Below are 12,351 nucleotides of genomic sequence, written 5' to 3'. Positions count from 1 at the left end.
GGAAACATTTGAAGTGAATCAAATTCCGTCACCACTTATGTTTTAACAGTGTTCTTACTCGCGTATAGTACTTTTTCTTGTATATGTTTATGCTACTTATGTAAGTGGATGTAAATAGTTTGTAATTATTTATATTTATATATTATATTTTATTGCTTTATTTTATACCAACCCGTGTATTACAGGGGTTATAACCTAGTATTATAATAATGACCACTACATCCTATAAAAACAAAAAGAAATGTTTATAGAAATTTAAAGGAGGTTGTTGTCCACGTGTCAGCTTGACAGTGACACAGTTGTTCTTTCTCCATCTTCTTCTTTTTCAGTTCTCTCGAGAACAGAGACGAACAACTTACCACTAAATTATATATATAGAGAGAGAATCAGTGGGTGAGTAGATGGTGTGTGAATTATTTGCGTAAGAAGAAATATTATTAATATTATTGTTATTGTATTGGGATCGATGAGAAAATCGTTCAAGGATTCTCTTAAAATTCTTGAAGCTGATCTTCAACACGCTAATACCCTGTAAGAATAACAACCCAACAGTTTCTTTCAATTCTTGATGTTGTTTTTTGGTTTAATTTGATCATCTATTCACGAATCTAGGGTTTCTTTTTTACATGTATATTGTGTATTTGATTTTGACTTTACTCGTTGCTTCTATTAGCGATAAAGATATCTTTTTGGGTATTTAATTCAGTCTGATTTCATGAATTCGGAATTTGACACCCTCAATTTTACTCCCAATTTTGAATCAAAGGTGTTTTTTTTTTCTTAATTTAGATTATTTTCTTTTAACTTATATTGATTAACACTGATCCTATGTTGGCCAATTTTGGGGTATTTAGACTATACCATAGTTCAGTGGTGAAGCTTGACTCAGGATATTTGGGGGGGGGGGGGGAGGGGGGGGGGGGGGGAGTCACGAACCCTGTTTCGGTGGGGCCGGACTCAATGCATATAAAATATTTCGAACGAAAACACATAAATTTACACAGTAGAAAAGGGTGGGGGTTGAAGCTTCGCCCATGAACACAGTGAAAAACCTAAAAAACTTGATAATTATTATTGAGTAGATTCAAACACACACATTTATGTATATGTATTATGTTATTGTGAAAGAGTGAGGTTGACACCAACAACATTAATAGCTTCTAATTCCTGTTAGTGTAGAAATTATATACACTTTGGACTTTTGAGGTCTAATCAAGATTAATGATTATCTATTTGCAAGACTTTTATGATGATGATGTTGTGATTGTTATGTATGTTTGATGTTTGATAATGCAGGGCATCTGATTTTCCAAGGGAGTATGATGGTGCGTGTGTGCAGATGAGGATGTCGTATAGCCCGGCTGCACAGTTTTTTCTTTTCTTTGTTCAATGGTCTGATTACCATCTCGCGGGTGCACTTGGACTCTTGAGGATTCTCATCTTTCAGGTCAAAAAGTCTAACTTGTTTGGGTATATGCATTTATAGGATTTGGTATATAATATCCAGTGATAAAGTTTCTGACTTGCACATATTGCAGGTTTATGAAGATGGCACGACCACCATGTCTACACACGAAAGGAAGGCAAGCATAAGAGAATTCTATGGTAAGATCCGAAGGGCCAAATGATTTGACTTTTTCTGCATAAGCCAAACATCAATTCTATATTCAAATGTTGGCTTATATCATTGTTCCAAATTGTGCTATGTGGAGCTAAGCATACATACATAAAGGTTTATTCAACTATACAAAATATTAGGCCTGTAAGCGAACCGAAAGAACACGGACGGGGTCTGTTCGTGTTCGCTTGCTTTACTTTAACCAAACGAACGTTCAAACACAAGCAGTTAAAGAAATGAGGTTTTCTTATTCATGTTCGCTCGTTATGAAAATAAATGTGTTCATGTTGTTAATGGTATAAACGAACAAATATAACTGAACATAGATGGACTGATGCAAATGAACATAACTTAGCAAATACCAATTATAAATAAACGTGAATATCAACTTGTTGGGTTTTAGAAAATAATAAAACTAGACTAAATTGTATTGGGTGATATTTAACTTAATAAAACTAGACTAAATTGTAATGGACTTAACGATTTTAATGTATACATAAATGGACAAACTCGAACAAACGCAAACTAACGAGCATAAATGAGCGAACGCTCACGAACATAAATGAACGAACATGACATGTGATCATGTTCGTTCGTTTAACTAAGCGAACAAAAAGTTTTGTTCATGTTCGTTTGCTTATAAAGAAAAGAACATAAACGAGCTTCCCATCGAATGGTTGACTGAACGTTTGATTTGTTTACAGGCCTACAAAATATAATTATAATGTTACATATGAGTTAAGAATTTGATGCTATATATTAAATGAATAGTCAATTAATTCACTAATATTTTGTTGAAAGGCCTAGTTGGCCCTAAGAGGGGATTATTGGATCACCAGATCCTTTATTTATATTATTGTTTCAACGGTGTTGATATTTAGGATGATGTAATGAATAGATATCATATATCCATCTTTAATGCAACTTCAAAGTGGTGTGACTGATTCGGAAGAAAGAAAACAAAAGAAAGTATGCATGGAAAGATATAGAAAACGAGAGGATGGAGATTTTAATCATCGTTCTGCTATTGATATTGAATGCGAAGAAGAATGTGGTATTTGCATGGAGATGAACAGCAAACTCGTTTTACCTAAATGTAACCATGCCATGTGCTCAAGTTGCTATAATGACTGGTATCATCTTCTATCTTTAACCAGTAATTGAAATTTTCTTCTTTATAATATGCTTGAATTTTACATTTTTGTAATGTTTCACCATGAGACTTCAACCTTTTTAGAATCTGCAAAGGACAAGCTTATAACAACCAGGAACCTTACTCATCTTATTTCTTGTTTTTGCCGTTAGCACACGCCCATGAGTATTCCTCACAACCCCTCTGAAATTCATTTTAACCAACATGGATTCATTTCCGAATTTGTAAGTATGCACTTTCTCTGTTCCCATGTGGGAACATGTCCTTTCTTTTTCTAGATCCCAATCAGAGAAATATTTATCACATTTGCATCCCCAGAGGTGTGGTTGTGATTGGAAGGTTGAGTTGACATATATAACCAAGAACTAAATTAAGTTCTTGGAGAATCTTCCCAACACTAACACCAAATTCAATCCTTGGTTAAATTTGTCGACCCAGCCTTCAAATCACAACCATGCACTAAGTGATGTTAATGTGATGAATGTTTCTTTGATTGGCAGCAAGAAGATGAAGGGCGTGTTATCACACGCGAATGTAGAAGGTATTTACTTCACGTTAATCATCCTCCATATGAAAGATTATTGAGTTTGGAAATGAATCTTAACAATCCATATCTGTTAAACGAATCCAGAGGGGTTGTAAGGAGTGCTTGTGAACCTATGCAACTTCAAAAACAATATATGAAGATGGGCATGGTTACTTAGCTGTTATAAGCTTGTTATTCGTAGATCTTCAAAAGGTTACGGTTTCTTGGCTAAACACCTTTCCGCATGGAATTAAATATAAAAAAATTTATTGTAGTGCATTTTTTAAATAGAAATAGCGTATATCTTATGATTGTGTGGATGTGTTTGCATTTTCTAAACGCTTGCAAGCTAGTAAATACTGATTGTTTATTGTGAGGATAAATGTTTATGTTCTATACAGTATACACCAACTAATTTAACATAATAACCTTAATTTTATGATCTAGACTAGATGCCGTAAAATACTTTAGATTACGAATTTGAGCTTCCTAATAACCTTATTGTTATATTTGTTTCAGACTCTTTGGTTAAGCATGTTGATTGGGCAAATTTATAATAAGATTCAAGTATTTTACACATTACTACATTAGTTATTTATATATAAAGAATGAACAAAAGTGTGTTTATTATTGTCCCGAAACATAAACATTTAATCTTGTTTAGTTCTTACAAAATACAATTACTTTATGACAGGCGTACAAGATCCCTATCATGCCCGTTTTGTCGGGTCAGCCTAAAGAGAGTTGACTCGAGTGAGCTGTGGGTGTATGTTGACTATAAAGAAGCAATTGACATGGCCACAATAACAAGAGAAAATCTGAAACGATTGTTCATGTACATAGACAAGCTGCCTCTGGTTATTATTCCCGACTCACATTTTGACAGCTACTACTCGCATCTGATGTGACCATATATTAATTAATTTACCCCTGCTGCGTCCGCACTAATTTACATATCTACCCCACCTCCTGAAATGGAGAGAACCCGAGATTCGTTTGGGTTTGTTTAGGATTTTAGAAATCAAATGTTTGTTGTTTAGATGAACCGGGCCCGAGTTTGTGGCGTGCATGGGGTTGAAGTTCTGATAGTTTATTTGCAACATAAAGTGGTAGCTGTTGTGGTAATTGTATGTAAAGTAAATATGTATATGCTGGAATGCTAATATGTCTGTTTTCTTGGCCCTGGAGATTATGAATTTGAATCCTACTCTTGCCAATAGTAATTGTATGTGTAGGTTTGATTTGGAATTATATAAACAATTCATAAAAAATTATATTGTTACATTGTCTTGTGGAGTTTTGGGCATATATTGTCTTTTTTAAACTTCTAGAATTTGTATTGAAAGTCTTATAATCATAAATATCATACACATACAAAATAACAAATAAATAAGTTGGTGTATTCTAAGTTAAAAGTAGTTGGTCCTAAGTTTCATTTTCAGGCAGACTGTCATAATAGTCATAATCGACTGGTTTTAATCCCAAACTAATAACTTTTTATGTTGACATTTTAACACTAGATAGTCTGTAGAAGCATGTTGCCATTACTATTAGCAGTGGAAGATGGGTGTGTGTTTTTATTGCAAACATTAAACCATCTAAAGAATTTATGTCATATCACAAAAAGCATAAAGGTATTCACCAATGGCAACAACCTATGTGTCGCAATCTCGAGCTTCGAATACATGTCTTAAAAAGTAATATATTTTTCCTCTACTTACATAACATAATCCAAATCAAATATTTACACGACTCTCATAGCAAAACCCAACCTATTTTATTATTAAATAAACGGTAGAGTGTGGTTATCTTATTGTATCAAAAAATAATAATATGTTATATTATTAATTTATTTCAAAATAAATTAAAGTTATTTTATTCATTATAGGGAAAAAAAATTCTCCTTTATTTATTTTATACATAAATATATACTTTTTTTAATAGTTTAAATATTACAAGTTTTTGTAATTAAATTGTTAGGGGAAATAGTATTTAAGAAAAATAATAAAAAAGGAATGTAAACATGTATACCAACCGAATTTAGACAAGTGACATGAAGTTGAACAACTTGAAAATTTTTGGGTCATGACCTAGGTCGTTCAAACGATGTTGAGATGATCAGGTTGTTCAGTGGCGAATGTTAGTGAGGGTCGGGGTGGCCCCGGCCCCTCGGTTTTTTTGCGTAATAGTGGAAATTTACCTGTTTTCGTCCAAAATTTTTTATACGTAGTGTACATTTAGCCGTTTTCGGCCGAAAATTTGAGCCCGACCTTCTCCATTTTTTAAATTCTTTATACATTTTGAGTCCGCCCCCGCGGTGTCTTAGTCCAAGTTTCGCCATTGAGGTTGTTTTTATTTTCTTGTTTTACTTTTTTGAAACAAATATTAGGTTAAGAAGTGTAACCCAAATAATAATAGTCTAAAGAAACAACCTTTAGACCTAGGTTGTTCAAGCGACGTTTAGATGACCATGGTAGGTTGCCAATAATAGTAGTATAAAGAAATAACCTTTAGACCTAGGTTGTTCAAGCGATGTTCAGATGACCATGGTAGGTTACCAATAATAGTAGTATAAAGAAACAACCTTTAGACCCTGGTAAAGTTTCAATTTTAGCACTATAATCATAGATGAAGTGCAAACCTTGTATACATTTGTTGTGTTTATCTACAATTTTACATCAAATATCTATATGGCTTAACACTGCTGTCAAACTAGAACATAAATATTTAATCATGACCAACTTGTTACAACTTACGAATGTGACAAATCCGAGTTTTCATAAGGTTCTGTATTGTTGGGTAACTATAGACACCTAGTTAAAGCGTCACGTAGATAGAAAATCATGAACTAACCAACCATTTAACTAATAAGTTGTGAAGTAACTAGAACTTAAATAAAAGGAAAAACAAAGTTTGATTGGTGTATTAGAGGTGTACCCCACCTCTTGGGCGCTAACACACTAACAAAGAAGGCGAACGAACAAAACCCCTTTGTTTGAATCGGCAAAACTACCCATGTAGCAGCCCTTGGTGCCCCCAGTTAGCCCAACGAGTGGTCTATGGCTTTAGCGATTATAGTTATGGGTGTAAACGAATCGAGTCAAGCTCTTTTTCAAAGCTCGAAGCTCTACTTTTTATCAATTCAAATTCAGTAACCCGTGAGCAGCTAGCTCAACTTGTTTGCACCCTTATTTAGTAGATATAAAATAACCAAAAAACTATTTTAAAATACCCAAACTACCCTTGTTCCCTCCACCAACAGAAGATAAGATTTAAGTTCCACTACTTCCTACACTTAACCGAAACCTAACCACCATCCATCCACCCATGAACCTCTGCACCTTCTTTATCACCCCTTCAATAAAAGCCACACTTCCAAATCTCACCACCACCCGTTCACTCAAATGCTCAGCCGAGTCACCAACTCACCGACTCAAACTCTCCGACTCACTCCAACACGAAACCTTAAGCATCCTGGAATGGCCATCCATCTGCACTCAGCTCTCCGCATTCACCTCCACCACCATGGGCCTATCCGCCGCCAGAAACGGGCTAATTCCTATTGGCCGGAGCCCCGAGGAGACCCGGAGGCTGTTGGATCAAACGTCAGCTGCGGTTTTGCTTCATTTCCCGCCGGATTTGTCTGCAATTGAAGATGTTTCGGAGCTCGTTGAGTCGTCGGTGGCCGGGCAGTTGCTTTCGATTAGAGAGATTTGCGCGGTGAAGCGGACGTTGAGAGCTGCTAGGGTTTTGTTTGAGCAGTTGGACAAGATGTGTCTGCAATCCGAAAGGTATATCGTGCTGTCCACTCGTTTCGAGCTCTATTTCTAAAGCTCTAGTTTTTTTTTTAAATTTGATTTATGTGTATTTATTATTATTTTTCAATTATGATTTATTTAGAATATAACATACGAGTAATATGTATTATTTAGTTATATTTTTATCAGAGTATAATTATTAAATTAATATATATAAAAAATAGAAAATAAAAGTATATACAACTGTTTTGTTTTGAGTGAACCATTTAATTTGTCTGCAACTGGAAGGTATACCGCACGTCTTTAGAATGTGTTTCTATTTTGTGTTGATTTGCATTAGCCTTAGAAAACTGGTCTGAGTGAACCATTGAGTTCAGAGTATAATTGCGTACAGTTTCTGTTAGGGGTGAGCTAAACATTGGTTCGGTTTGGTTTTTATCTATAACCGAAACTGATAATCGAAACAGGTTGGGTTATTTTGGTTAGTATGTTGGTTCGGTTAATAGATTGGTTTAAAATAAAAACCAAAACCAAACTTGGTGTAAAATTCCAATTTTCAAGGTATAAAAGCTATGGAGGTGGAAATATATGAAAAGTATGAATGGTTTGGTTCGGTTTCAGTTTATTTGGTTAACACACAAAAAAACCGATAACCGAAATCGGTTTTCGGTTAATTTTGGTTTGGTTTCGTCAATTTTTGTTCGGGTTTGGTTAACAGTTCGTTTATTGATTACCCCTAGTTTCAGCTTGGCTTGTTTCGAACTCAGCTTGTTTGTAATTTTTATTTGGTTTTATATATTTATAATTGTTTTATATATATTTTTCAATTATGACTTAGTATATAACATAATACGTACTATTTAATTATTTTTATCATAATTTATGTAGAAGTATAACTATTAGTTAAGTATATTAAACATGTTAAAGCTTAAAAGATTTCTTTTTAAAATTTAAATTATATAAATAATAGGCTTGTTTAGGCTCGCGAGCTGGCTCGAGCTCGATAAGTGAAGCTCGGCCTCGGGTTTGTTTATTAAACAAGCTTATTTTTATGCTCGAGCTTGTTTAAGCTCAGTTTGATTCAAGCTTTTTGCAAGCCGATGCCGAGTAGCTCGCGAACAGCTTAACTCGGTTACACCTCTAGTCAATTTACATTAGCTCTAAGTAAGTGTTTGAAAGAACCATTGAATTCAGAGTATAATTGCATACAGAACAGTTTCAGTTCAAACCTTAAATTAGTTTCAATGTATATCACTTTAATTGAATTAACACAGGTACTATCCTCTGCTTGAAATTCTTCAGAATTGCAATTTCTTAACGGAGCTGGAGCGGAAAATAGACTATTGTATAGACTGTAAGTTCTCGGTTATACTTGACAGAGCGAGTGAGGATTTGGAGATTATTAGGTTAGAAAGGAAGAGTAATATGGATGACCTTGACTCTCTGTTAAAAGATATATCCACTAAGATTTTCCAAGCCGGTGGTATTGACAAACCGTTGGTGACCAAACGACGATCGAGAATGTGTGTTGGTATCAAGGCTTCTCATAAGTCATTGCTACCAAATGGTGTTGTTTTGAATGTTAGTAGCTCTGGAGCAACATACTTCATGGAACCGAAAGACGCAGTTGACTTGAACAATATGGAAGTCAAACTTTCAAATGCAGAAAGAGCTGAGGAGCAAGCTGTTTTGGGCTTGCTTACATCTGAAATTGCACAATCAGGTTCAGAGATTAAGTACTTATTAGACAGAGTTCTAGAAGTTGATCTTGCAATTGCACGAGCTGCGCATGCTCGGTGGATGAATGCAGTATGTCCAGTTATAAGCTCAAATGGTTTTAAAAATAACAGTTTATCGATAAATATTGAAGGCATTCAGCATCCTTTGCTTCTTGAGACCTCTTTGAAAAGTTTATCCAATCACGTGACATCAAAATCGAGCAACTCAATTATGTGGTGTGAGGGAAATGGAGTGACGCGTCAACCTTTGACTTTTCCTGTTCCTATTGACATAAAGGTTGACCATGAAACAAGAGTCGTTGTGATCTCAGGACCTAACACTGGTGGCAAAACTGCTTCCATGAAAACATTAGGAGTTGCTTCTATTATGATGAAGGCTGGCATGTATTTACCTGCTAGAAATCACCCTACTCTTCCATGGTTTGACTTGATTCTGGCAGATATTGGTGATAGTCAGGTAATACTCTTACCTTATTACTAACTTTTTATAAAAATTTGCATTACATCATGATAATATTATCAATATTATCCTTTTATTGTAGTCTTTAGAACAAAGCCTCTCAACTTTTAGTGGCCACCTCTCAAGGATTTGCAAGATGTTAGAAGTGACCACAAAACAATCACTCCTTCTCATTGATGAAATTGGAAGTGGAACCGACCCGTCAGAAGGCGTGGCACTATCTACCAGCATATTAGAGTATCTTAAAAACAGAGTCAACTTAGCAGTAACAACTACACATTATGCAGATTTATCTCTCTTGAAAGAGAAGGATTCTCAATATGAGAATGCGGCAATGGAGTTTTCTTTGAAGACTTTACAACCTACTTATAAGATACTTTGGGGAAGCACAGGTGAATCAAATGCATTAAATATTGCTAGATCAATAGGTTTTGATGAAAAAGTTGTTCAACGTGCGGAAATATGGGTTAAAAGGTTGATGCCAGATAAGGCTGAGAAGCGCAGAGGTTTGCTTTACCAGTCGTTAGTGGAAGAAAAGAACCGATTAGAAGCTCAAGCAAACCGAGCCGAACATATATATTCAAATGTTATGGAACTTTATAATGAGGTATGACTTGTTTTACGTTAACCTATTAACTTGTTAATATCATGAATCATTAACATATCCGTCTATTGTTTTATATTGATCTTTTATGAAGATTAATGACGAGGCAAATGATCTTCCGAGGCGTGAGGCAGCTCTAAAGGCAAAAGAAGCTCAAAAAACCCGAAAAGAAATACTAACCGTGAAATTACAGTTAGAGACAATAGTGAAGGAATTTGAAGCTAAAATTACAACTTCTAGTATTGATCAACTTAATGCACTTCTTAAGGAATCTGAGTCAGTCATTTCATCAGTTATAGAAGCTCACTGTTATATTGAAGACCCACCCGCAACACAAGCAGATGGTTCTTCCCTTTCAGTGAAACTAGGGGACCAAGTCATTGTAAGGGGATTTGGTAATAAGTTAGCCACTATTGTCGAGCCACCTGGCACTGATGGCACCGTGCTTGTTCAATATGGTAAAATTAGGGTTCGAGTGAATGTAAGCGGTATGAGAGCTGTTCAAAGCAGTGACACGATAACACCAACATCAAATTCACAATCGCAAATCAAAAAGCAGGTATTTAGTTAATAATAATAATATTATTATTATTAATACTCAAATTAGCAAAACAGCTGACAGTTATCTGTGTGTTTTTGTAGGGACAGAAGATTAGAAGCCTTAAGAATCTATCAGAGGTTAAAAACAGTGAAGACGTTTTGTATGGACCAGCAGTGCAGACATCAAAAAACACAGTTGATTTACGTGGTATGCGAGTCGAGGAAGCGTCTCATGAACTTAACTTGGCTATTAATACGTCCGGGCCAGGTTCGGTTCTCTTTATTATTCATGGGATGGGTACTGGTGTCGTGAAGGAGTCTGCGTTACAAATATTAAAAAAACACCCACGTGTTCTTAAGTTTGAACAAGAAAGTCCAACTAATTATGGTTGTACAGTTGCTTACATCAAATGAATATACCATATGTGCAATTCTTGTTAATATATAATTTTTAAATTGTTCATTTTTTTAATAAACCTGTATGGAAACTCTATAAACGATAGTTTGATACACGATACTATACGCCTTTAACTTTATTCATAGGAAAACGATGAAACATCCATACTAGTTACGTGACGGGCCCGAAGCCACGTTGCTGGGATCGTGTTGTCTCATATTGTTTAGGGAGGCAGGAGCAGTGTGATGAAAGTAGACAGGAGTAAGGACATAATGCGTTGGAAGCCCATTATTGGTACACTGACAATTTGGATCCGTACCAGTACCGGTATCCGGACTGTTATTTGACCCACCAAACCCATCACCTTCACCCCATGTGGACACCTGTGGGACAATAATGCCAAACGGGAATCCAGGAAACGGGAAAATGGTTTGGAACCCGAAGGAGGTGCCACCAGTGCCATGACCACTTCCATAGATTGCCCCGCCACTAGCGCTACTGCAACCGCTTGCACTAACTTTAGTATTATCCACTTGCGAGTGGTCGTGTGAATCGTGGGTTTACTATCCGAGTCACTTGCTTGTAAGTCAGTGTCCATCTAGAGGTTATGTGGTCTAGCGGTCCTAGGAAGCGGTTTGACCCCGTGAGCCATGATGAACGTTGAGGCTACAAGAGCTAGTATGGCTATGCACGACCATCGATTGGTAGGTCTTGCCATTGTCTCTATAATTGGTTGTTTACCTATGGAGACTTGGTGATATATTTGTTTGTTTGTTTTATTATTTGGGCATAAATAAAGGTTAATCTGAGGGTGCAAGCAAGAAAAAAATGGCGTGAGTGTTTCATGTTTCCTTGATATTTGGTAAATGAATATCGTATGAAATAGAAATATCGGGGAAAGTTAAAATATAAAGGAGATAGAATGAGAAGTGAGAAGAATTTGTGATTACACAAAAGATCCTTTAAAAATAAATTAAAAAAATATAAAAATCATAACTTAAAATATAAATAAAAAACAAAAAAAAAAATTGAAACTAAAATGACAAAAAAAAAATAAAAATTGATGAAATTACACAATGCCAAGATCAAAGACACAATGATGAAAATGAACAAAAGACACAATTATAACTAAAAAAAGACACAATAGATCGCAAAATATAACACAATCCCGAACAAAATATAACATAATGTTAAGTATTATAACACAATATAAAGGAAAATAAAAGACACAATGTTAAGCCAAAAAAAAACACAATCAATAACGAAAATAAACACAAAATACATTTAAGTCCCGGATCGATAATCAACACACAAACTAAACAAATAACCTTTGTTTATTAATCAGAATATCTTACTCAAAAAAACTGATTACAAACTATCAAACCCTAACTCGGTTTGACTCTTGATGAACCCTAACTCGGTTACATCTCGTGTGTATCTCTAGATGAACCCTAACTCGGTTACACCTCACACCCTAGATCTATAATGCCTAACCATGACACGTTTATATAGACTAACCTAACTTGCTAGCCAAGATATTGCCTATTATTATCACA

The 12,351-nt window shown here is 35.2% G+C and overlaps 2 protein-coding genes across 3 annotated transcripts; both read left to right on the top strand.

Moving 5' to 3' along the window:
• Positions 1-263: 263 nt before the first annotated feature.
• Positions 264-4,613, top strand: LOC143530753 (E3 ubiquitin-protein ligase AIRP2-like). The gene is made up of 5 exons (XM_077026205.1): positions 264-531; positions 1,297-1,447; positions 1,539-1,605; positions 2,517-2,751; positions 3,992-4,613. The coding sequence occupies exons 1-5, from the start codon at positions 467-469 to the stop codon at positions 4,203-4,205; spliced, it is 732 nt and encodes a 243-aa protein (XP_076882320.1). The 5' UTR covers positions 264-466; the 3' UTR covers positions 4,206-4,613.
• A 1,982-nt stretch (positions 4,614-6,595) lies between these two features.
• Positions 6,596-11,382, top strand: LOC143530773 (uncharacterized). 2 transcript variants are annotated; one of them, XM_077026218.1, is made up of 6 exons: positions 6,596-7,088; positions 8,330-8,778; positions 8,926-9,251; positions 9,337-9,861; positions 9,953-10,417; positions 10,501-11,382. In XM_077026218.1, exons 1-6 carry the CDS (start codon positions 6,625-6,627, stop codon positions 10,810-10,812), a joined length of 2,541 nt encoding a protein of 846 aa, XP_076882333.1. In that variant the 5' UTR covers positions 6,596-6,624; the 3' UTR covers positions 10,813-11,382. The 2 variants fall into 2 exon arrangements, with proteins under 2 accessions (XP_076882333.1, XP_076882332.1); XM_077026217.1 differs by having other exon boundaries at positions 8,330-9,251.
• Positions 11,383-12,351: the final 969 nt, after the last annotated feature.

Source organism: Bidens hawaiensis, unplaced genomic scaffold (assembly GCF_021521415.1).
Source record: "Bidens hawaiensis isolate Kalapana, Puna unplaced genomic scaffold, B.hawaiensis_p1.1 tig00009022_1, whole genome shotgun sequence".
In the NCBI taxonomy this organism is placed as follows: Eukaryota; Viridiplantae; Streptophyta; class Magnoliopsida; order Asterales; family Asteraceae; genus Bidens; species Bidens hawaiensis.
The sequence above is the reverse complement of the archived record's forward strand: the minus strand, read 5'-3'. Positions and strand labels throughout refer to the sequence as shown.